Here is a 27260-nt window from a genome sequence, read left to right as displayed (position 1 = left end):
TTTGTTCAGGGGACATTAAACTATAACTTGAAGCCCAAGGCGACCAAATTTGAAAGACTTTAGTATGATTGTTACGCACATTTCTGAAAAATACCCGAAAACTGTACTTTTTTCATTCAAGCTCCGCGCGCGAGTTGTAAACCATTTTTGGGATTTTTTTGTTGTATGAAAACATTGTTCCTGGCATCCTAATCTATAATTCTAGGGTGAGCACAAAAGATTTGACAACTTTTATTTTTTTTGGGACGGCCCAGTGCGCAAGGGTGTTGAAAATAAACGCTTTATTAGCCAACGGCACACGTGAAAAAAACTTTAAGGGTTTATGAGAAAATTCTTTTATTATGTAACGCAAAATTTTTATTTGTAGACAACCCCTACCCCTTCGTATCAAATTTTCCATACAAATTTTGATTTTTTTTTTATTGTCGTAACATGGCATCCGACCCCCCTCCCCAACTGCGTTACGTAATAAAAGAACGCTCCCTATATATAGTTCGAAGCGAAGCAAACTAATCCACTTTAACGACCCCCGGGTCTTTTATGGTCTCTGTTGCAAGTTTCTGCTCATTTCTAGGCGTCCGAAGGTTATGTGTGGTGAGTCACCCAAAACCTCTTTTACGCTAATGGACCGACGTTTTACTTCCCCATCCGATAGAAGGCGTGATCAGGCAAATCTCGTCTCGAAAAATGCCACCGGGTCCGTCTGGAATTGAACCCAGGCCATACTGGGGTGAGAGGCTACCACGCTAACCACTGCGCCACCAGACCCGGCGAAGCGCCAACGCGTAAAAAAGTTTAACAAAAAGTTTAGTGTTTTATTTTTTTTCTCTTTCATGCAAACATAAATTACTATATACAAAAAACAACTCAAATAAAAATCAACTAAGTTTTTCTTGTTATGCTTCTAGGACGTGGTTTAGATATGCAATGTAACATATAGCAAGTTTCAAGATTTCGATCTTCGAAAGCTTTTTATCGGGAGGTAAGGTTGGTAACAATTTCCTTAGTTCTGTGAACGCCACGTTGAACGCTTCCACTCGAACACGCTCTCCTACAATAAACAAATAGGTTTTATTCTGAAACAAAGCCACAAATATTTCAACTTACTGGTCGCATGTGCTGTTCGGTATTTTAAAGTTGCTCTCCGGCGTCTTCTTCGTTCCTCACGGGACAGCGTCGCAAGCTCTGGTTGGGTGGAGCTGTTTTGTTTCCGTTTGTTGCCACTGCTAACCACGTTTGGTGCAGCCATTATACTCATCGACTCACAAGACAGCTCAGCTAACGAATCCATATCGATTCCAAGCGAGTTGTGTTCATTTCCATACACCATCTAGAATACGAGCATAATTCAAACATAAATAGAGAGTTTATCCAAAATATATGGGTCAAAATCGCGAATCAGGCCTATACAACTAAAAATGGAACTGGACAAAATTCATTTACAATTGTTACATTGCTTACAGCAGCGGCTCTCAACCTGGGATACATGTACTCCTGGGGGTACCACGAGCGGTCTCAGAGAAGAAAGACAAACACTGTAATGACGGACATTTGAAAAATATCCACAACACATTTTTTCAACTATGGGTGATTCCATCTGAAACGGAACAGCACGAAACATATTCCTTTTTGTCGATTAAGTGATTCTTATGTAAAATTGGCCGGGAATGAGGTTTTTTTTTTTTTGGTGAGGTCAAATTTGAAAAATGAATAGGGCTGTTTTGAGCTACGGCCATTTAAAGTTTTCAATTGCGCAATACAGGTAGAATACATATTTTAATCTAAATTTTGATCACGACCGACCCTCTAAGATTTGTGGTTCCTGAGTTATCGTCGTTTGAAGATAGGGGTTTCGCTCAAAAATCGCCAAAAAGTCGATTTTTTGGGAGGGTACAAAAATGCTGACATACCTAGTAAGGGAGGAGGAAAGTATTTCTTAAAAAACTATACCACAGTATCACGGCACCAAACTCGATATCAGATCGTTTTCCGACATCGTGCAACTAGTCAAAAATCGTTGTAGCAGCTTGCTGGTCCAGGTGTCCAGCGATTCCGTGTTAGCCACCTCCTCGAGCTCGTCCGTCGGGAAGTTAAACGGCAAGTCCAGCATCATTTTAAGGGTCTTGTTTTGGCACGTCTGCAGCTTTTTGCGGCGAGTGGAAACAACACGAAATTGTAAATTGATTATTTACAAATAAAAACTAATTGAATTGATATTGAATTGAACTTTGCCTATCGATTTCAAAGGCCCAAATTTTCTATTTTGCATAATTGCTTACTGCATAAAACATTTGGGCTGTTCCCCACGACATGTTTAAGGGTTATTTTTATCGAACTTTCATGAACAGCACTAATTCTCCCTTGGAGCATGTTGGGGGGACTGTCTCGAGTCAGGAAAACTGTTTTTCAAAATCATCTATCGGTGAAAATTTTTTTTGCCTTCCTCACCTCACTGAGGCAAGGCTATAAAATCACTCAAAAAATGAACTTTTTAAATAAGCCTTTACGTATACATATCGGCTCAGAATCAAATTCTGAGCAAATGTCTGTGCGTGTGGATGGACGTAGATTTTTTTTTTTTCTCACTCACTTTTCTCGGAACTGGCTCGACCGATTTTGTCCGGATCTATGTCTTTGGATTCGTCTTAAGGTTCTTTAAGTCTTTTTTGAATTTCATCCGGTTTGGTGCAGTACTTTAAAAGTTATGATAGAAAAACTGTTTTGGTTGACACAAAAAAGGATCATTATTTACATAATTTGAAAGCTCCGGCGGATAGCTGTCGGAACTTTCCGCTCAGTGCACGCACACAAACACTGCAGTGCTTTCAAATGGTTCATTAAATTTATCATAGATGGCAGCTCTCAGATGTATAGTGTCTTTACTAAGTAAGCGTTAAGCTTTCGTAGTGTGTGGTTGCAAAGTTTTTAGGAGGAAGGCAGCAACCACCTTCTGGTGGATTAGGTAACGTTTTTTTTTTTTTTTCATTTCTAAGTTTTTGTACCATATGTATTAGCTAAAATCTCCAAAAAGTATCTCATACCTTACTGAAATTAAGATATTGTTTGGTCTTATTTCATCAAAACATTAGAAAAAAATATACCTTGGTCGTCAGGTTTGATAATAGCTGCAAAATACAGTGAGTCAAATATTTGTCCGTACCCCCCGTACGGAAAATGTTTGTGATATAAAAGTACATAAAATTCGGCTAAAGTGCCATGTTTTATACATCAATCGACGCGGCAGAATGTTCCTCTGTCATTGGATTTGCAAAAAACTTTTTCTTAAAAAATACAAAAATAGTTTACTGAAAAAAGTAAAATAAAGAGGTCAAATAATTGTCCGTACCCCTAATAAAAGTACAAAATCTGATCGATTTAAATGAATTCATTTATGAAATATTGTTTCTGTGTCAAATACTAGTACCTCTAGCCAGTTTGTGACAACTTTGAACTTGTGATAACTTTGTTTAGTTAGTTTATATTAAAAATTGGATTAAATTTAGTTTTTTTATGTAAAACTTATCAAAATATTAGTTTATAAACAACTATTTTTATAAAATTGCTATTTTATGTTGTAAGAGTCTCTATTCAACAAGTTTTAACAATATTTGTGCGAAATATACATTGTTTTCATCTTTTTTATTGACATTTTTCGACCAAAAATACTGTTTCGGAACAATACCGTTAAACAATCCGGATTGTCCCGGAACCGGTTTAACCCCTCGGAGGGAAATTTTGTGGTGGTCAGATAGAGGACAAAAAAACCCACCTTTTGCAATTTAAAGCATCCAATTTTGTCCACTACAGCCCGATTACGAGTCCCTAGTCTGAAATTTGAAATTTTCACTTTCCGTACTGAGAATTTCTGTACCGTCCTGGGACAGAATGTTTTGCTTGGGGAATTTGGACGAAATTGGATGCTTTAAATTGCAAGAGGTGGGTTTTTTTGTCCTCTATCTGACCACCACAAAATTTCCCTCCGAGGGGTTAAACCGGTTCCGGGACAATCCGGATTGTTTAACGGTATTGTTCCGAAACAGTATTTTTGGTCGAAAAATGTCAATAAAAAAGATGAAAACAATTTATATTTCGAACAAATATTGTTAAAACTTGTTGAATAGAGACTCTTACAACATAAAATAGCAATTTTATAAAAATAGTTGTTTATAAACTAATATTTTGATAAGTTTTACATAAAAAACTAAATTTAATCCAATTTTTAATATAAACTAACTAAACAAAGTTATCACAAGTTCAAAGTTGTCACAAACTGGCTAGAGGTACTAGTATTTGACACAGAAACAACATTTCATAAATAAATTCACTTAAATCGATCAGATTTTGTACTTTTACAAGGGGTACGGACAATTATTTGACCTCTTTTTTTGACTTTTTTCAGTAAACTATTTTTGTATTTTTTAAGAAAAAGTTTTTTGCAAATCCAATGACAGTGTCTTAAAGAGGACATTCTGCCGCGTCGATTGATGTACAAAACATGTCACTTTAGTCGAATTTTATGTACTTTTATATCACAAACATTTTCCGTACGGGGGGGTACGGACAAATATTTGACTCACTGTAGGTCAATAATAAGCATACACGGAGAAAAAAGAATTCCCAAAATCGTGAACAAGCGTTCATGAAAATGGGAACCACGAACAAAGTGTTCAAATTTCATGGTACGTTTTTCAAAATCGTACCATGGGATTTGAACACTTTGTTCGTGGTTCCCATTTTCATGAACGCTTGTTCACGATTTTGGGAATTCTTTTTTCTCCGTGTACGTTGATAACCAGAATTTGGAAGTTTTAGTTTAGAAAATCTCCCTGTATCTTCACCCAAAGCAAATATTTTTATCAAAATCTGCAACAGTGGATTTGCTGCAGAAAATGTTACATTTTATAAAAAAAATTGCAGCAAATCCGTAAATCATTTTTGCCCGTGTGTAAACATGTCAGCGATCTGCATTTCTCACCAACACAAATAATGCTGGGCCACCCTTGGTTTTGGGCTTTCGAATGGATTTAGACCAACTGTAAGGCAAGGGTCTTATAAAGGACGTCAAATAACATCACCATATCGAAAACGACGTTTGAATTCATTGTATTTTTCGAATTATGAGCAAAAATGTAAATTTATTGAAAAACCACGCAATTGTTGTTTATTTCGAGGTTCTTAAATAAGCTTTCTCGAAAGTTAGATTGTTTGAAAAAGTTTGTTCAATGTTTATAATGTTACCAGGAGCTATTACAAAGGTAATCAAACAAAAACGGAACCTTCACGCAGAAAAATGTTTTGTAGAATCAGCCTGTACGAGGTTTGAATCAACAAAATTTTTGTTGAATATAATCAACGCCGATTTTGCGTTGAAACAAACCTTGATTTTCTCAATTCAACAAAATTCTTTTGTTGTTTTGAAAAAGCTGCTTTGACGTTTAGCGTTGAGTCAACAAAAATCATGATTTTCGAATCAACAAAAAGTTTTGTTGATTCAAATATGGCTTATTTTTCTGCGTCTTTAGAGGTTGGTAGGGGAAGTGTTAAATTAAAATCCACTTGGGGCAGAATGGACCACCCTATTCCTGCCTTATAAAAACAATCAAATGTAGCGAAATTTGAGCTAAATGGATTATTTCACTCCTGGTAGATTCAAAATCACGTTTAATGCAACATTAGTTGAATTTTTAATTGTTTTACGCTTATTTGTAAAAATAGTGTCTTATTTCGACATATTTACACTATTTTCAAAAATGTGTGTTTTGTTAAGTGACTATTTTTACAAAAGTGATCAAACTTCATGGAAACTATGTTGGAAAGGTTACTTAAGCCATTTCTTATCAACCTTCGACGTTGTATTAGACGGAATGGCTTGTTTTCTGTGGGTCTCGTGGCGCAGGGGTAGCGGCTTCGGCTGCCGATCCCGATGATGCTATGAGACGCGGGTTCGATTCCCGCCTTATCCACTGAGCTTCTATCGGATGGTGAAGTAAAACGTCGGTCCCGGTTTCTCCTGTCTCGTCAGAAGCGCTGGAGCAGAAATCCCACGTTAGAGGAAGGCCATGCCCCGGGGGGCGTAGTGCCAATAGTTTCGTTTCGTTTCGGCTTGTTTTCTAAGGTAGCCCATTCTGCCCCGCAGAGTGGTCCATTTAGCCCCGAACCTTGGAAAAAGTAGTTGAAAAACACATTTTTTTAAATAGCAACAAAATAGTTTTAAGCTGAAATTTTTTATCAATCAGGTATACAATATTGGAGGGAACATCCCAAAGCATAAGCCTACTAGACTGGATTCATATATTTGAAAGTTTTTGTTAGGTTTTCGGTACATTTTACTTAGGCGGACCATTCTGCCAAAGTTTTGCGATTTTCGTCATTTTTTCAAAAAAAAACTCTTTTCTCGAATGGCCATATCTCAGGAACAAAGAATAATAGAGCAAAACATGAAAATTATGTTTAAAGGAAATTTGACTCTGCATCGAATGGCGTCATTAGATTTTCGATTGGAATCAAACTATGATGCACTTTGCGCAATTGAAAACTTTACACACAATTTTCTCAATAAACATGCGATTCAATTTTGAATTAAACTTTACCATCGTGTTCCCCAGACAATTTTACATAAGAATCAATTTTTCGAATGTTGAGCGAATTGAAATCTCTTGAATTTTTAAAGCTTGCAGTTTCACCTACCACGCGATGCATTTTACATCATACTGGCAGCACTGCAACCTGAAAGGTCGGCATTATTTACGCTCCGTAAAATAAATTCGGAAAAATTACTAATTCACTTGTTTTTCTTGTGTTTTGCATATTTCCGGTCGCTGGAGGACGTTGCGGAACCGGGAGGATTGGAGTTCTGGTCCTGTGGTCACTTTTCGGTGAAATCATCTTCAAATTTCACCGTGTCGCAGATTGAGGTTAGGATGACCGGATCCGACCGACGCTCGATCAATTCCAAAGGTGGGAAGAACGGAAAGTCGGCGAACTCCGAGACGGCGAATTCCACCGTCTCACAGCAGTTGCAGGAGATTTCCGCGAAGCTGCAAAAGCTGGACGACCTGGAAAAGCTAAACAAGGACCTCTACGGGAAGCTGCTGCAGCTTGCGCATCGGGTCGACGTCGTTTCCGCGGAAAACCGACTGCTGAAAAGGGAAATCGAGGACTTGCGCCAAGATCGGTTGCAGGAGGAAGTCCTTATCAAGGGATTCAAGTTTGAACGTCCGAATCAACACCTGGAGGTGTTCCGTGGTGTCTGCGAGCGCGCTGGGTTCGACACGCCAGACGACGTGAAGGAGGTGCGTCCACTTGTCTTCAAGAACAACAAACGTACCGACGCCGTGCTGGTGAAGTTCTGGAGGGTCGAAGACAAAGGTCGGTTCATTCGGTGCATCCGGTCCCTCAAGAAACCGATTGCTCCACGGGACATCGACATCCGGTCCCCAAACAAGTTCATCTTGGTCCAGGATCATCTCACGCCGGTGAAGCACAAGATACACACCAAGGCCTGGGATCTGTGTAAGCTTGGATTGCAGCGTCCGTGGATCTACAAGGGATCTACCTGGATCACGCACCCGGAGTCCAACAAACGCTTCCGAGTTGCTGACCTTGGTGACTTGGCTGACATCGAGTTCGTGTTGGTTACGCGAGAGGGAACCGCCCAAGGCAGCGCGACAGTCCAGTCTAAGGTAACTGTATCGGAACAGTAAGTTGTGAATGGAAGACATTGAGACATTACCTGATTTTCATTCCCATAATTTCCTTTTGATAGCATAAATAATTACGACCGCGATTTTAGTAACTTTCATGGATTGTTAATCTTTCAAGTGAATGCAAGGAGCATTTGTAAGATTTCGAGATTTGATCAGCTTAAATTTGTAATAGAACAGTTAAAGCGTAAACCTGACGTGATCGTTGTCAGTGAGACGTGGGTTTCAAATGATCTTATTCAGTTATACCGTATTGATGGTTACAATTCAGTTTTTTCTTGTCGTAAAAATGGTACTGGTGGGGGTTTGGTTGTGTTCGTCTTGGATAATCTTACTTTTACAACTAATTGTAGCTTAGAACTTTCCTCTGTTCCTAAACCAATAAACTTTATTCAAATTTCAATTAGTGTTAGTAACAATAGATCAATAGTAGTATCAGCATATTATAGACCACCAGACGATCGTAATTTGACAGACTTTTTTAATCATTTAGAATTAATTTTATCTGCAAGTAATTCCATACATGTGCTAGTAGGAGACATTAACATTGATTCCAGTTCTTCTTCAAATAAGTTCCTTGATTACCTTAACATCTTGACGTCATATGGATTTCTCTTAACCAACACCAACATAACCAGACCTTCCAGCAGTTCCATTTTAGACCATGTTGCTTTTAATCATACCGATGATTTTACTGTTACAAACGATACTATAACTAATCCTGACAGTGATCATAATTTTATCTTATCTTTATTCGACATTACTCCCATTTCAACATCAGCTAAAATTTCACACAAACATCAAACCAACTATGTCCGTTTAGAACAGTTACTTGAAATGAGATTTAATCCTGTTTATATGGGAAATTTTGATGATCCCAATGAATTTTACAACTATTTTATTTTTACTTTAACTAAATCTATTCAGGAGAGTACCATTATAACTGAATTAAAATCGAAATCTAAACATATTTGTCCATGGTTTTCGGACGGTCTCAAAACATTATTAAATTCTTCAAAAAATTTGCGCAAAAAAAGAAATAAGCTCTTTGCTGCAGGTAAAAGTACTTCCGAAATTGATTCAAAAATTCATGATTTAACTAACAAAATTCGCACTTACTCAAACACATTACAGACTCAATATTACACTAATAAATTTGCTAACGCTACTAATGCGAAAGATACTTGGAAAAACATTAATGATATTCTTGGACGAAAAATTCATTCCAAACTTCCAACCGAAATGCTTATTACTGATGCTTTTGGAAATGATGAAAAAATAAATAATGCTCAATTAATATCTAATGAATTCAACAATTATTTTTCCTCTATTGGAGAAAAATGGCAAACAAAATTCCTTCCTTTCCTAATGACAATATCAATAAATTCAAAACTTTAAAACGTCCTAATTCTACTTTCTTTCTTACACCCATTAGTCAAACTGAAATCTTTGACATTATCAATTCACTTAAAAATAACACTGCTTGCGGTAATGATCATATTAATGCTTTTACATTAAAAAAAATAAATCATATCATTTCTCCTGTCCTTGCTGAAATTTTTAATTTATGTATTATCCTTGGTGTTTACCCTGACAAACTAAAAGTTGCGAAAGTGACCCCAATTCATAAATCTGGTTCCACTTCCTCATTCAACAACTATAGACCTATTTCTGTGCTCTCTGCAATAAACAAAGTTTTCGAAAAATTATTATTCAACCGTTTAACTACCTTTTTAAATAGTAATATTTTTTTCTGCCATCAGCAATATGGATTTATGGAAAGATCATCAACTTTTAATGCTGTTGTTGATCTTGTTAATAAAATTCAACATGATCTTGATAATCGTGACGACGTGTTGGGACTGTTTTTGGACTTGTCCAAAGCGTTCGACACGGTAGATAGACGTATTTTGTTTGAAAAACTTAAATTTGCAGGTGTTCACGGTGTTGCTTTAGACTTGTTCAAAAGTTATCTTACAAATCGTTCTCAATTTGTTTGTTTTAACGGAATAAGTAGTTTAATGAATTTAATTGATGTTGGAGTCCCTCAAGGTTCTGTACTTGGTCCTTTGTTTTTTATTATTTATCTTAATGACTTTTCTCGTTTACCTCTTAAAGGGGATCTTAGATTATTTGCCGACGATTCTTCTTTATTTTATAACAGTAGACTAAATTCTGTAAATGATTTAAATTTGAAACATGACCTTTTGATTGTTTCTGAATATTTTAGAATAAATAAACTTACATTGAACATTAATAAAACAAATATCATCAATATAAAAAATTCCAGCCTTTCAACACCTAACCCATTAATTCAAACTAAAATTGAGTTTCCAGATATTGATATTGTATCTGAATTTAAATATTTGGGTATTCTTTTGGACAGCAGGCTTAATTGGTCTTCACATGTTAACTCGTTAATTCTAAAACTTAATAAAATAACCGGTATTGTTTTTAAAATAAAGCATAAGCTTCCAAGAAATGTTCTTATTCTGATCTATCATTCTTTATTCAACTCTTTACTGTCTTACTTAACTGCCGTCTGGGGGAATACTTACGATTATCTTCTAAATAAACTTCAAATAGTACAAAACAAATTTCTTAAATCGATTTTCAACCTTCCACTTAGAAGTCATACCGTTGATCTATATACTAAAGAGAAAAACATTATGCCTGTCAGAGGAATTTACATTATTCAAGTTTGTTCTTTTATATATAAAAGTTTATCTAACCAAACTCATACAAATACAAAATTCGAACTTTCTTCTCACCAACATGGTACAAGAAATCATAATCTGCTTAAACGTCCAAATGTTTCCACTTTGTCTGGTGAACGTAGTATAACCTTCAAAGGTGCTAATTACTTCAATTTCTTTTTTAATAAATTTGGCTTATGTTCATCCTAAGCATTTTCAAAGATCGTTTGAAATTGTATCTAGCTCAACCTGAAATAGTTGAGAAACTTATTAAATCCATTGACATTTTAAGTTAAACAATATTTTATAACTATTACTTCATGTTTCCTTTATTGTTCCGATACAGTTGTCCATTCTATATTTTCATTTGCCACATTCATCTCGTAGGTTCTTTTTTTCTTTTATTTTCTTTCCAGCCCGTAACAGCCAGTTCCGAACTCCTGTAAAGGTTTCCACCGATGGAGTTCTGTCTTCAGCCGCAGTTCATTATTTACTTTATAATTGTATTTATTTATTGTATTTTTTTAACCGAAAAGAAGCAGGTTTTTATGCCAGCATTCTAGTGGCTTTTCCTGTCCAAGGAAAATTGATCAAAAATAAACAAACAATCAATCAATCAATCAATTTTGAGCTGAAATGTGAATAAAACGTACCTGGCGCATGGTGTTAGGTAAACATGGGACGATGTGCTTGATCGTTTTTTAGCCAAAATGCATCGCGTTTTTGTACGGCGTGCGTGCGTTTCGGGAAGACTGCTCAAAACACTCTGGATAACTTCAGGGCGCTTCACAATCCAAAATAAGACAATGAAAAAAGTGTGATTTGGTTATCTGATGTGAAATTTTAAGGCCTTCGAATATTCGACTGTATTAGATTTATGTACAAAAGTTAAAATTGTTTATATCAAACAACGATACAAAACCGCATTTACAATCTGTTTATTCTTTTCCTATGAGGCAACCATAAATATTAAGTGAAAGAATATATAAATACTGGAGTAAAATAACATAAAGCCATTTGAAAACGGAACCGACGTAACAGCCATAATGTGGCCCTCTTAAACCTTGCGGTTTCGTCAACGGATCCACAGGCGTGTATCGTTCTTTTTGCGACAAGACTCCGCCTCCCGGGTCTCCTAAGTGTGAAGGTATGGCACGGGGAGAGGGCACCGAAAACCTATATTTACACCAGGGGGATGCTAAAGACCGCCATCTTGGGTGATTGAGATTGATAACGCGCGCAAACTGCGCACAGTGAAAACAAAAATATTTATTTTTTTAATAATTCAATTTTTGTTAGAAGAATTACTGTAGTAAAAGTCAAATTACACAGTAGTAAAGTTAAACGTTTTATGTGATAAAAGTACAACTTTAAATGAGGTTATCGGCCCGATGTGTGCTTAATAATCCCAACTTTAGCAGTTTATTTTGCAAATAAATTGATAAAAATCACCTCACAAATATACACTAACTATTAAACGTACATTGCGGTAAAATTTTACATTAAAAACAATAATTATTTTATTTCCATTTTTGCCTGCAGTTTTTGTACTTTTTTTTTACAGTGCGCAATTGCTTTGTTTTGGTTCCGTAACGAACAGCTGTTCTTTTGTGCTGGAGCCGAAGTTGACATTTCCCTTTTGTTCTGGTGCCGAAGTTGACAGCTTGTGTTGGCTACGGGCGAGCTGCCTGTAGTGAGATATAGATGTCGCCCCCCTGATTTACACTTAGAATTTTTGCGTCCGCCTCGGGATTCGAACCGGCGACCTCTGGATTGTAAGTCCAGTGCGCGATCCGATTGATCCACACAGGCAGAGCCATTTGAAACATTCAATTTTTTTTTACAATGCAAAACATCACCAATCCCAGAATAATTCCTCTTTTAAAAACAGAAAAATATTTTTATCTTTTGTTTTCAAATACACTTTTTGAAAATCGTCTTTCGTCATGCACCGGTTTAATGAGTCTTCACAAAAAATTTGTGCCGATTTCGTCTAAGCAGTGTTGAGATATCGTGTCACCCGCAGTGGTGTCACGGTTCGCTCACTCGAATCGTGGTTCAAACGATACGTCATGACGCTCAAGCGTGGTTCGCTCATGATTGCGAACCAAGCACGAGCGAACCACGATCCGAACGTCTGCCGTGGTTCGCATGAACCTTTGCTCTCTCATCGCGAATGAGAGTGAGAGGGACCATCAATGAGCGGTTCGCAAGAAGAGCTAAAAAACAGCACTCAGAGAAAAACATTTCATGATTTTGTCAGAGCATGGCTTCAACAACTCATTGGGATGTCTTGTGTCTTCCAATGACTCCCTGGATTTATTATCCCTGGATTTATTATCGTAACAAGCAAGAGGTCTGCGGTTTATGACTGCAGATCATACCCGCATAGCTCCAGTGAGTATGGTAGACTTTTTTATACTATGTTTTTATGTCCTGGGTCAACAGAGGACTCCCTGGTTCCTTGGGGACCATCCACAAACGTGGACACTTTTTTGGAAATCTCACCCCCCCCCCCCCCATCGTGGACAATTTCCATTCAAATTAAATCTTTTTTCTATGGAGCGTGGTTAATCGCCATAGACCCCCCCCCCCTTACCCTAAGGTTACCATGTAGTTTATGGATGGTTCCTTGATAACTTTATCGTTAACAAATTTGAAAAATTTTTCATGGAGTGAAGAATAAAAACAAATAAGTTTTTCTATCAGTGCCTACATTCTCCGTTGGCGAACCGTTCGCTGAACGCTCTCTTTACTCCGTTCAGAGCGGAGCGGCAAGCGAGCAGAGAAATGATGATCGAAATTTTGGTTCGCGAACCGTTCAAACCCGCCGCTCTGAGCGTTCGATAAGCGCTCACCCGATAGGTTTGTCGATTGAGTGGCTATGATACGCTCAAAAGCGAACCGTGACACCACTGGTCACCCGTTTTTTGAAACTGCTAACTTCAAATAAATATATCTCTGCAATGATGCAACCAAAATCAAATCAAATTCAAATTCTCCGCTCTACAGCATTGATTGCCCCCCCCCCCCCCATCGTGGACAATTTCCATTCAAATTAAATCTTTTTTCTATGGAGCGTGGTTAATCGCCATAGACCCCCCACCCCTTACCCTAAGGTTACCATGTAGTTTATAGATGGTTCCTTGATAACTTTATCGTTAACAAATTTGAACAATTTTTCATGGAGTGAAGAATAAAAACAAATAAGTTTTTCTATCAGTGCCTACATTCTCCGTTGGCGAACCGTTCGCTGAACGCTCTCTTTACTCCGTTCAGAGCGGAGCGGCAAGCGAGCAGAGAAATGATGATCGAAATTTTGGTTCGCGAACCGTTCAAACCCGCCGCTCTGAGCGTTCGATAAGCGCTCACCCGATAGGTTTGTCGATTGAGTGGCTATGATACGCTCAAAAGCGAACCGTGACACCACTGGTCACCCGTTTTTTGAAACTGCTAACTTCAAATAAATATATCTCTGCAATGATGCAACCAAAATCAAATCAAATTCAAATTCTCCGCTCTACAGCATTGATTGCCTTGATTGTTGACCAAACCTCTTTTTACACCTAAGCTTCCATCCACCCCGGAATTCGAACTGACGACTTTTGGATTGTGAGTTAAACTGCCTACCAGCGACTCCACCGAGGCAGCACCCAGGGAGACGACTCCTACACCTGGATTGAGCTAACGACCTAACCTTGTAACGATATTAAGGGAGATCATGGGCGATCATCAATTTCCCCTAAATGAGCGAGCGCCAACTGTGTGAGGTGGCGAGCACGGGAACTAAAAATTTAAAAAGTAGACCTACTCTGCAACTCCCGTAGACGATGATCGCGGGATCGATCAACCTTTTGAAACTCTCTCAAATTTGCCTTAACGCCTAGCAACAAGGGCACCTTGCGAGAGGACCTTGGCCTTGGCCAATCAGTGCCGGCCACGCATGAGCCACTTTTCGCGGTCAAGGTTTCGATCTAGCGTAGTCAAGGTCTCTCTGCCATTTGCTCCGAGATCGTGCGCTAGCGAAGATCGCAAGCAATAGGGAAGTCGTAGAGTTGCTAAATTTTAGAAAGTGTTGCGAAGTGACCCAAGCGAATTTTCCGTACGAATTGTACCCGCGTGTGCCAAGTGATTTGCGTTTGGAAGTGAGTTGGAGTCTACTCCTTGGTCGTTAAATAGAATAACTAATTTAGATCACTTTATCACATTTTGTATATTAAGCCAATTTTCTACGCTGAGGGCATTTCCACCCTCCACGGGCGTGCAGTGTTAAAATAGACCAAAAGGTAATTAAATTCGCTAGTTTAGGCCCAGTGTACTAAGGTTTCTCATTTTCGCCTGTAGAACCTTCACAGGCGAAGGTTCTTTTGCTAGGTCTTTCTTCCCGTTGGCACCCGCGACCGTTCCACAACGCGGTGCCGCACCGTGAAGCAAGCACCACGCCATCGCGTGCTTCGCACCGGAGCAGCCCAAGCCAGCTAGCACAGCGAACGAACCGTGCCTATCCGCCAGGGTCCGCCGAGAGTCCGTAGGAGGCCATACCAACCCCTCCGAGCCACAGGACGCGATCGTCGACGAGAACCAGCCTCGCTGGTCCGCTGAGCCGTTCCCACGGCCACGTGGTGTCGTCCGTAGAGGTCCTCGTTTACGACCTTGAGCCACAGGACCATCATCGACGTTCGTCAGCATCCGACCCATCCGGCGTCCGACCCGTGACACGTGGTTTCCAACTCTAGCTCGACGCACGAGTCTGTAGCGTGCCCGCCAAAGCACGTGAGCCATTGGATCTAGCCGTTTCAAGCCAGCTGCGCTGGTCAATAACCCGACATCGATCGGCAGGTGAGTGCTCCGTAGGGGACGAGCCAAAAACCCCGAGCCAGTGGACTTCACCGACGCCTGGAAGTGCTGTCTCGAGTACCACGTGTCCCCGCGAAGTCGCCACTCCGTGGCGAGTTGTATCACCCGTGTAGGAAACCCCTATACGCGCAGCGCCCGTGCCAGGTGACCCCAGAGCCCGCCCAGAAGCAGCAGCAACAAAGCAGCACCCGCGCAGCGTTCGTACCAGGCGGCCCGAGAGCCCGCCCAGCAACAGCAGCGGTACCGTGAGTTGTCAGCAGCAGCAGCAGCAGCAGAGCAACGTGTCCGTAGCGTGCCCGCCAACGCACGTGAGCCAGAGGACCCAGTCGTTCACGCCAGCCCAGCTGGCCAACTTCCGATCGAGAATCGGACAGGCGTGCGAGTCCGTAGAGGACGCGCCAAATCCTTGAGCCAGTGGACCGCGCCGGCGACTGAGTGTGCAGCAACATAAAACAGCCTTAGGCTGTAGCAGGTCAGATTAGGTTTAAGAGAGCTCTCTATCCCCTCACACGTGCACGTGCCCCAAAATTATAAAACCTGCCCCCCAGAGAATAAATGAGTGGATGCGAAGTTTATTTCTCCGTGTGACTCTTTCGCGAAACGCACCTTCAAAGAACACTTGGTATTTGAGTCCCTTTTCTATTCCTAGTTCCGTTTCCGTTGATGCGCTTTAATAAGTGGTTCCTACTTGACCTGCCCTGAGAAGCTAAGCCGGGTTCTCAAAGCAACACGCCCTTTCGCAGTGTGGCCCCCAGCCACACTGGCGCTTAAGCGAGAGGGTTTCAAAAGGGTGGTCTTTTCCGGATCGTTGGTTGGCGGAAACAGTTGTGGTGGTGGGTCAAAAAAATCAAATTTTGGTTCCGTATCTCTCACCTCACCAGTCGCTAATCGCATCCCCCAAAAGAACTGTTACAACCTCTAGGTTAGACCGGGGCCAACGTTTACTTCCCCGTCCGCGGGAGGCTTGGTCAGACAAATCTCGTCTCTTAAAATGCCACCGGAACCGTCTGGGATTTAACCCAAGCCGACTGGGTGAGAGACAACCACGCTTACCCCTACACAACGGGTCCCAGCAATGATGCAACCAAATGTCTTCAAATTCATGTTGGTAATAATTGAAAATGTTTATTTTAATGCCCTGAAAACAAGTTTGAGTGTGTGCTCATACCAACCCTTGACATTTTTGCCGATTTACATACGTATGTAACCCTTTAAACAAAATTTTACCATTTCTGTGAAGTGAAGTCAGTTTGTTTAGGAGATAAGATCCTAAACAAACTGAATTCACTTTCCCTTTCTATTACTTATTTCGAAAATTCTTTGTGTAAATATGGGTATTCGGCGCCGTCGCTCCGTGCCATATTTTCATACACTTAGGAGCCCAGGGCGGCGAAGTCCTTGTGGATAAAAAGGAAGACACTGGTTGGTCGACAGCTATAAAGTTAACTTCGACTTATTTCGAAACCCACTGCACAACACTATTCCTAAATATTTTTCAGTAAAATTTCAGAACACAATTGGTCATGAATCTGCATTAGGGACCATCCATAAACCACATGGACGCTTTAAGGGGGTTATGGCGATTGTCCACGATCCATACAAAAAGTTTTTTTTTGTATGGACAATTGCCCACGAGGGGGAGGGGGGGGGGGTGGGTAACAGATTCCCAAAAAGTGTCCACGTGGTTTATGGATGGTCCCTTACCCAAATTCAAATCGATAACTTTCTTGGTTAAAGCTGTGTACAAATGCACCACAGATTTTTAAAACATCAACTGAGAGCACATCTGGTTTTTACCTTCAGTCACTAGCACTGGAAATATATATATATTTCCTTATCCTTTTCCATGAGCAAATTTTCGCTGGAGTATTTGGAAAGAACTTTGCACTTTCACGTTCTCCTGCAGACTGATGTAAAAACGAAAAAGGGAAGATAAAACTGGCTGATAGCTATTGAGCCAGACCACGCCTTCTGATTTTACCATCCAATCAGCGAATACGTTGGTTGAATGGCGTCGAATAATGCCATGTAACGTAAAAAATAGGGTGTATCATTATTTACCATATGCTACTTTATAACTTATTGATGAATAACTACATGTTGTCAAGAGTTTCGAAGAAATTATGTACCTAATTGATTTCATTAGAATTTTTATTGTAGACTGGATTATTTCACAATGAAATAAAAATTTAGTTTATCACAACCTCTACCATCTAATTTTATACAGACTCCATTATCCGAAACCTCGATTATCAAAAGTTACGATTATCCGATAGCTTGTATGGAACTTCAAATAATCGAATCATGAACATTTATTTTTACTTTTAACATCAAATTTGAGTTTTGCAACTTCATTTAAGTCAAATTATACTGATCAATTGCCTACACCCGAAATTCAGAGTCGAGAGAATCGTTCCCTCAAAATTTATTGAGGGCTCAGTACCAAAATCGAAAGAATAATGCTAACAACTCACACCATCATAACAAATGTGTTCTTTCGTTAATTGATACAATAAATCTCCAATAAGTGTCATACATCGCCATCTGACCACACCTTAGTCACCAAGATGGCCGAAGCAGATAGGTAAGTCTGTCAAAGGTCTCTAGTTCGATTCCCGTAGGCGAAATTTTTGGTTTTATTGTTTTGACGGATAACTCTTTTTTCGAGAACATAATTCTTTCGCCCATTCTCTGTGTCCGTAAATGGTACCACCATTCTCTTGACTCGAGACCATTATTCTCTCGGGCGAGCCCTGCCAGACACTTTTTTTGAAATTAAATAAGTCTTTATTGAACTTTCTTATAATAATTACATTTTTTTACATGCTAAGTGGTATGGCCTAATGCTCTTAATCTTTGTTGTATTTTTCGTTTTATTATTAACTGATCACATTTATTTTATTAACTTTAAATTGTTGTACATTATTGCATTGAATCGAATACATTTGGGTAAAAAAGAAAAAAAATCACTTTAACCCGGGCATGGTCTTCGGGTCTATATGACCCAAGAGCATGATAAAAGTTATCGTAACTTTTGACCTTTGGCACTTACAGAGCTGAAATTTTATGACTTTGTGTATCTTACCAAGACACACATTTGAGCCAAAAATGGACTTCCGGTGGCCACCGGAAGTGCCCCCCAGAAAAAAAGTCACACTTATGGTACTCGGGTCTATATAACCCAGAAATGTATTTGGCTGCCAAAATTCGGAACCTTGACCGATTTTGGATGTCTTGGCCGCAAATAAAAGGCTAGAATGTCTACTTTGCAATTCCGACTGGCAGAACCGGTTTTGGGCACTGTTGCCACCGGGAACCTGCTACAACCGAAAAAAGTCCTTTCTGAGGCCCCGACTTTGAGGACCTGTATCTCCGGAACGATAACACATAGCGGGTTGCTTCCAGTTGCATTTGACGGGTAATAACCTTAACTTTAAGCTCCCGTAGAGATGATTTGTCAAAAGTGGACACCGGTTCCGTTAACCCGGAACATCCGAAAAACATGATTTTTTCAGCTTTTGTTATAAAATCAACACATTATTCAATTTTTTCCACCGGATTTTTTGTAAATCATTACATACGTATATTATATACTACCCCTGACAGTTTGGGATCGTTCCGGCCAACTGTGGCCAATCCGGAACCGGTTCCAGGGTACCACCAAAACGGTTCCAATAATGGTATCGCTAGAAACCCGTCATGTTGCATATCAAACTTCATCAAATTGAAAATTATGACCATCTGAGGTCATGCCGATATCCTCTGACTCAACCTGGTCATGCTGGAACCGGTTACCGGTGGCCAGTGGGGGACACTTCCGAAGTATGCAGGGAAGCATATCATGCAACATATCAAACTTCATGAAATTAAAAATTATGACCATCTGAGGTCATGTCTATAACCTCTGACCCAACCTGGTCAATCCAGAACCGGTTACCAGTGGCCACTGGGGGACAATTCCGGAGTATGCAAGGAAGCATATCATGCGACATATCAAACGTCATGAAATAGAAAATTATGAACATCTAAGGTCTTGCCAATATCCTATGACCCAACCTGGTCACGCCGGAATCGGTTAATGGTGGACACGGGGGGACACTTCCTGAGTATGCAAAGAACCCTACCATGCGACGTATCAAACTTCATGAAATTGAAAATTATGACCATCTAAGGTCATGCCAATATCCTCTGACCCAACCTGGTCACTCCGGAACCGGTTACCGGTGGACACTGGTAAATTATGACTATCTAAGGTCATGCCAATATACTATGACCCAACCTGGTCAAGCCGGAACCGGTTACCGGTGGACACGGGGGGACACTTCCGGAGTATGCAAAGAACCCTAACATGCGACGTATCAAACTTCATGAAATTGAAAATTATGACCATCTGAGGTCATGCCAATATCCTCTGACCCAACCTGGTCACTCCGGAACCGGTTACCGGTGGCCACTGGGGGACACATCCGGAGTATGCAGAGAAGCATATCATGCGACGTATCAAACTTCATGAATTTGAAAATTATAACCATCTAAGGCGGTGGTCACCAAAATGCGGCCTGCGGGCCGTATGTGGCTAACCGAGGTCTTCTGTACGGCCTTCGGGATGGTTTTGAAATTATTTTGGAATCCGGCCCACTTTGCGTTCTCATATGAAGTTCGCTAGAGAAATCATGAACTAAGTTTCTTTAAAAAGAAAAAATATGTTTTTTTTTTTTACGAAATAACCATAATTGATTTCTGGTTTCTACAATATTTATAAGGTCATGGGAAGTATTAAACTAGTGGTGCCTTATTATCCTAAAGAATTTATAAAGCGATTGAATTTCTAAATTTGGAAATAATGAATATGAAACATTCATTCCTTTAAAAATATAAAATTATGAATGTGATAGTGTGACAAAAACTTTGAATTATCTGGGAATCACGTTGCTAAATATACTAAGAATAAATAAATATCCAACAGTTCTAAACATCAGATCACTTTCTGACTAAAACTTGTTAGAAATATTGAATAAGGAAATTATAAAATATGAATTCCGAGCTAATATTTTTTGGTTCAATTTTGTTATCCTAAAAATCGACAGAACATAAAAATTCTATTTGATTATATTTTGATCTTTTTTTTGTGCCCTAATCATTGATTCAAAATGAAACGAGAAGATTGTACTTCGTTCGAAAAGATCTTAAAAAATTTCAAAATCATTGGAAAAACATTTTTTTATCTTGTTCAATAGTACAAGTTTTTCGAAGCAAAATAAATTTCTAAATTTCAATAAATATGTTTTTTTCCTATAACATACGAATAATTAAAAATTTATTACTGTTAATTCAAAATTCACTCAAAAAATCATTGAAAAAATTTGCAAAACATTCAAAGCTTAAATAGAAAATAATTATCAACAAAAAAAAGTTATTATAAATATAACAAAAAAATATATTTTTTTAAGTGAAATATTGTCGAATTGTACAACAATTATATTTTAAAACATGAAATATGATGAGAAAAATTATGAAGAATGTTGTTTTTTTTTTCAATTGATTATGTATTTATAATTGGTGACAATTTCTAAGTTGTCAAAAATTTAGTTGTTTGTCAAAATTTCAATTTCAAACTATTCTACTCTACAACTTATTTTTTATTTATATTTTACATGTTGCCCACGACTCTGGGGCAAATTTCCAAATTAGCCCGCGATGATCAGCTGGCTGAGGACTACTGATCTAAGGTCATGCCGATATCCTCTGACCCAACCTGGTCACTTCGTAACCGGTTACCGGTGCCAGTGGGGGACACTTCCGGAGAATTCAAGGAAACATATCACGCGACGTATCAAACATCATGAAATTAAAAATTATCATCATCTAAGGTCATGCCGATATCCTATGACCCAACTTGGTCACTCCGGAACCGGATACGGGTTGCCACTGGGGGACACTTCCGGAGGGTCTGTAAGTTAGGTAATTTTGGAAGGTTCAACTAAATTTATCTGCTACAGAAAATTCAAACCGCCATCAATTAAATGGTTCCGGAAGGGTAATCGGGCTCGGTTGTGTAGCTGCTAGTGTGATTGCGTCCACATTTCTTGTGACGAGTAATGTGTCATCGCGCCTTCTATCGGATAGGGTTAGTAGAACGTCGGTTCCAGCCTCAGTTGTTGTACGGTCATTTGATCATTCCAGTTTTCTCCCTGCTATAATTACAATCAACACTCCAAACCAAGCCTGCTCCGGTGGAGTCGCTGGCGGCAATTGGACTCCCAATCCAAAGGTCGTCAGTCCAAACCCTGGGATGGAAGGTTCCTTGGAAAATAAAAAGGATTTGGTGCTCTCCCCATTAAAACCTTTTAAATCTTAGGTTCGAGAAGAAACTTCAAACATGGTTCTTTGCATGTTTCACAAATTTCCTCCATTCCCAACTCATTTTTGGTTCCAAATTAATCAGGATGGGCCGGAGGACATTGCCATCAGAAATTGTCTCCCAGTGGCCAGGTTGGATTAAAAAACGTGGGCAATACCTTTGGTGGTCATAATTTGCAATTTCATGAGGTTTGATATGTCACATGATATGCTTCCTTGCATACTCCGGAATTGTCCCCTAGTGGCCAGCGGCAACCGGATCTGGCGTAACCAGGTTGGGTTAAAGAATAGCGGCATGTCCTTAGATGGTCATTATTTGCTATTTCATGAAGTTTGATATGTCGCATGATATGCTTCCCTGCATACTCCGGAAGTGTCCCCCCGTGTCCACCGGTAACCGATTCCGATGTGACCAGGTTGGGTCATAGGATATCGGCATGACCTCAGATAATCGTAATTTTCATGAAGTTTGATATGTCGCATGATATGCTTCCATGCATACCCCGGAAGTGTCCCCCCGTGGCCAACGGTAATTGGTTCCGGAGTGACCAGGTTGGGTTAGAGGATATTGGCAAAACGCAACGCAAAATTTGGGTAACGGTGAACCTCGTTGGATAAATGTACGACTCGTGCTGAAAAAAACCTCTTTTTGCAACTTGTTGCATAAACTACTATAATCAGCCTGAAAAATATGTCGAATTATTAGTTTTTCTTGAAATTCTTACATTCAAAAATCATTTGGTCAAGTTTCGATGAGTGTTGGAAATTAATAAATATTCGCATTCGCATTCGCATGGAGTGTTGGAAATTAATAAATATGCCTTCATAATCAAATCAACCAAAAACTGTTCAAGTTAGTTAAACACAGTCTAAACCAGGGGTGACCAAAGCATGGCCCGGGGGCAAACGTGGCCCACGAGGTAGTTTTTTGTGGAACGCGGGCCCTTTTTGCAAGAACATGTAAAGTGACCCTTTGACTAATCAGCAATATGATTTTATAGTTCTTAAAAATTTAGCTTATATTTATTCTTGAACAACTTTATTTATTGTTCATATTAAAAAAAAGTTTTATCCACACTTTGATCCCGACTATACGATACAAATATTTTGTTGAAAAATCTATCTTAATGAAAGTTTAAATGTGATTGAAATTTCGTTTTACTTAAAGGCTAGTATGGAGATCGGAAGAAAAGAGGTCAAGAAACAGCTTTACGAACAGCAGAACAAAGGAGATGGAGCGTTTTCTTGGGGCTTTACTTCACCCTCTCTGGCTTGCTTCACTGCCGCTGCTGCCCATTTAAAATTTGTCTTGACCGATTCCTTCCGAAGTGCATACACCGCTTCAGAAAAAAAAACTGTAAAAATATCAAAAACATAGGTTTTCCATACATATTCAAAAGTACAATGCACATTTATTTCTGGCTTGAGCCTTAAAGTTATTTTGCACTTAGAAACTTTTCACCTCGGGATTCGAACTTATGTCATTTGGGTTATTAATCTAACTGACTAACATCTTATTCAGGCATACGAAGATTTATTGAAATTTTAAGGAAATTGAAAAAATAATGGTTGAAAAATGCTTTTGCAATGATTTAACATATTTTTTGTTTTCGGCTTGCGAAAAGCTGGCTCGGTCAGCGGAAAGCTTTTCGTCCTGAAGGAGTCTTCGGAGGTTGCGGCTGTAGCTGGAGGAAGCTGCCACACGCTAAACTGCCACCATACGTGGCATCGGAGACTCGGACATCGCGACGTAGCAGTGCTCGATCGCATGAAGAAGGAAGATTTAGTGTCCGGAGTGAAGATGGTTGACTGTGGAGGCAGAGGAAAGTATGAGGAGTGCTTGGAAGGCAAGTCGGCCCGATTGGCTTTCCCTCAAGTGTCCGTGAAGAAGACGACGCAGCCGCTGCAGCTGGTCCATACGGATCTGTGCGGACCGATGCCGGACGTGACTCCAGGCGGGAACCGGTACTTTATGTGCATCGTCGACGACTACAGCCGGTTCGTGAAGCTGTATCTGCTGAAGGACAAGGCAGAGGCGAAGGAGTACATCAAGAACTACGGGCGGATGGCAGAGAACCAGTTTGGTCGGAAGCCGGCCATCATTCGCTCTGACCGGGGCGGAGAGTTCGTGAACAAGGAGCTAGCGCAGTTCTACCGGGAGGAGGGGATCCAGTCTCAGCTGACCGCTGGATATTCTCCGCAGCAGAACGGGACTGCACCAACGACATGGCGGTGTGTATGCTGCTGGACGCGAAACTGCACATGTGCTACTGGGGAGAGGCCGTTCAACCGCAGCGTACATCCAGAACCGTACGCCGTCTCGGGTTGTCGAGAAAACTCCCTACGAACTCTGGTACGGCCAGAAGCCAGTTTTGAGCAACCTCAAGATCTTCGGCTGTGAGGCGTACGTGCACATCCCGGATGAGAAGCGCGGCAAGTTCGACAGCAAGGCGGAAAAGCTAACCTTCGTTGGCTACGACTGCAAGGCGAAGGCTTATCGTTTCCTGAACAAGCGAACCGGAAAGATCATCATCAGCAGGGATACAAGATTCCTGGAAATCGGAGCAGGGCTTCAGGAGGAGCCTCACGACAGAACCTTTGAGGTGGAGCCGCCGATGACCGATGCTGATGATAAGTCGCTGGTGGGGGACGATGCCAAAGGGAATCGCAGCTTGGACGAGGAACCACTCTTCGAAGGTTTCCTCGACGAGTCGTTGTTCGAGGGTGAAGAACCGGGCCAGCCAGCACCAAGAAGGACGCAGCGCTCGAACGCTGGTCAGTTGCCGAGACGATTGGAGGATTACGTCGTCGGCAGCGCGAAGCTCGAAGTGGTGGAACCGAGCAACTACAAAGGAGCGGTCACCAGTGCGGAAAAGGACAAAAGGCGGAAGGCCATGGACGAAGAGTACGAGTCGCTGTTGTCTAACGACACTTGAACGCTCGTACCGCTATCCCCTGGACGTCAAGCCATCGGATCAAAGTGGGTGTTCAAGCAGAAGAGAGACTCGGCTGGGCAGGTTGTGCGCTACAAGGCAAGACTTGTTTCTCAGGGATACGCTCAGCGGTACGGTGTCGACTTCAACGAAGTGTTCGCGCCGGTCGCGATGCAGCAGACGTTCCGGGTGCTACTCACTGTGGCTGGACATCGCAAACTTCGAGTCTGGCACATTGACGTCAAGAACGCATATCTGAACGGGAAGATGGACCAAGAGCAGTACATGCGACAGCCTCCCGGATACGCGGTGCCTGGAAAGGAAGCCCTGGTGTGCAAACTTAACCGTTGCCTTTACGGACTCAAGCAGGCGGCGCGGGTTTGCAACACTACGGTGAAGCGGATTTTGCTGAGCTTGGGATTCATGCAGTCTACCTCGGACGCGTGCCTGTTCTTGAAGCCGCTGGAAACTGGTGAGTGGATCTACCTGCTGATCTACCTGGACGATATGATCGTGGTGTGCAAGGACAAGAAGCACATCGTCAAGCTGGAGGAGGAACTCAAGAAGCAATTCGAAATTTCGTCGCTGGGCGAAGTCAGTCAGTTCCTCGGGATTAAAGTCAGCAAGAACGCGGATGGCTACTTCTCGATCAGCCAGCGCGCGTTCATTCGGGACATCGCACAGCGGTTCGAAGGAGCAAAAGGAAGCCGTTGGATGCCGGCTACTACAAGCTGTCCAGTGAAACCTTGGCCAGTACCACAGCTTGGTCGGAGCGCTACTCTACGTGGCGATGAACTCGCGTCCGGGTTCTGGCTAGTCCGTTCAAAAAGTCAGTTTTCATAATGTTCATATGTTATTTTGAAAATTGTGAAGTTTGGCACCAATTTTGCTCATACGGTGCTGCCAATGTCCCTTCAACGGAACATCCCCCGGGGAACCAGGATGCGGCCAATCTAGTTTTTTTTTCTGGAAATAATTACTTCTGCTTTTGAAGATTTTGGAAAATTGGTCATGTCAATAAATTTAAACAAATTTTATTTCGAAACGTCAAAATAAGCTGATACTCACCCCCGGTGGGGATGGCAGTGACTATATTACCAACCCGTTTTATCAACGACCGGTGACTTGAGTGAACGAGGTGGTGATGGTCGAGGCACAAAAACAATAATTACACATTAAAACTTCATTTAGGTATTAAACAAATAACTAAACAGTACAACGAATTAAAACCAGCTGCGCCAAACGCGCTGGCTGCGCGCAATGGCGGCTGGAATTCTTTTGGTGGATGTCGAGCTCTTGTGACATCATCTGTGTGGTAGCTTCACTACCACCAGTGATGGCCTATCTACAATCACTTAGCTTAGAATAGTTAAGTAAAGTAAAACTTAGAAAATGTACACAACTTACGGCCGTCATCCACAATCAACTTAGAAAATTTGCTGGGCTGATATACGTTGCTATGCAGTTGTTTGTTTACCTTTGATATGGAAACGTCAACTTACCGTAGATTTTGAAATTTTCCAAACCATACGTCAAGTTTCTAATTTTATTCCTTTTCATTGTAGAAGATCAGATTTATTTCCATTGATTCAAACTCCTAAGCTAAGTGAAATTTTCTAAGTTAAGTGATTGTAGATAGGCCATGAGTCTAGCTGACGAGGGATGTCCATTTCTTGCGTATGCAACAATAAGCCTTTAAGAATTGGGTACTAAACTGCCCATGTTCGCATAAATGTCCCATATGCAAAAACAGCAAGCTGAGAAAAACGCATTTGAAGTTTGTCCCATACATAAGGCTACGTGTTAAGTTTTTGCGAAAAAAAAATGATTTCTGGAACAAAGTACTGGATGTTATAGGCTCTTTTGAAAGAGCACGCACTTTTGAACCAAACTGCATCAATAACTCAAAATCGAGAAAAAAAAGGCATATGGGACATTTATGCGATCAGGGGCAGTAAAGCCCTATGTAAATTTTTATGTACAACGGTAAAAAACACGATCAAAAACCATTTCTGATCACTTTTTTTCATTTTAATGCAAAAAAAATAATGACAAGACAACATTTTTTTGATGGATCAACTAAGGTCCCCTAGGAACGAGCTGTCAAGTAGAAACTTTTCTGTCAAGAAGGACCGCGAGGTTAATTTTCCAAAGTTGATTTAAATATCCATTTTAAACTCTTTGTGGTCGTACAAAGGGTCATTGTACCCAGAAAAATAAGCTTTATCGCTGTTAACAATAATATCAGCAATCTATGCTTCATTTTTGGACCCAATTCCATTTCGCATAACAATATTTGTCTTCAATCAAGTAAATCAGGCTTTTGATTCTCTTTAAGAGAAAATTTCTAGAGTTTTTTTCAATATGTCCTATAAACATATGAAAGACAATAGTTTATAGGTCCTTTTCAAAAATAACTCTGGATTTATAAATGCTTCAAGCTTTGTTATAATTTCCAGGAGTTCCTACAGGTTGCTACAAAAATCTTTTCCTAACTAGAAAGTTTTATTCGAGCATTGTAGAGCTTTATAAAGTATTTATAAGGTACACCCAAAATTCCGAGATGAGAGAATCGTTCCCTCAAAATTTATTGAGGGCTCAGCGCCAAAATCGAGAGAATAGTGCTACCAACGCACACCACCATAACATATGAGTTCATTCGTTAATTGAAACAATAAATCTCCAACAAGTGCCATACATTGACATCTGAC

The 27260-nt window shown here is 40.3% G+C and overlaps 1 protein-coding gene across 1 annotated transcript; it reads right to left on the bottom strand.

The window, feature by feature from the left end:
* Positions 1–639: 639 nt before the first annotated feature.
* Positions 640–17157, bottom strand: LOC6045834 (helix-loop-helix protein 1). Its single transcript, XM_038257273.1, has 4 exons — positions 17054–17157; positions 11053–11183; positions 1108–1330; positions 640–1051 (listed from the first exon to the last, which is right to left on the bottom strand). Exons 2-4 carry the CDS (start codon positions 11059–11061, stop codon positions 897–899), a joined length of 387 nt encoding a protein of 128 aa, XP_038113201.1. The 5' UTR covers positions 11062–11183; positions 17054–17157; the 3' UTR covers positions 640–896.
* Between the last annotated feature and the right edge of the window lie 10103 nt (positions 17158–27260).

Source organism: Culex quinquefasciatus, chromosome 2 (assembly GCF_015732765.1).
Source record: "Culex quinquefasciatus strain JHB chromosome 2, VPISU_Cqui_1.0_pri_paternal, whole genome shotgun sequence".
Classification (NCBI taxonomy): Eukaryota; Metazoa; Arthropoda; class Insecta; order Diptera; family Culicidae; genus Culex; species Culex quinquefasciatus.
Note: the sequence above shows the minus strand (reverse complement) of the source record. Positions and strands in the feature narration are given on the sequence as shown.

Excerpts from the sequence above, each read along its gene's own strand:
- LOC6045834 (XM_038257273.1), bottom strand. Across the intron at positions 1,052-1,107 it reads CCGAACAGCACATGCGACCA|GAGAGCGTGTTCGAGTGGAA; the intron begins GTAAGTTGAAAT and ends TGTTTATTGTAG.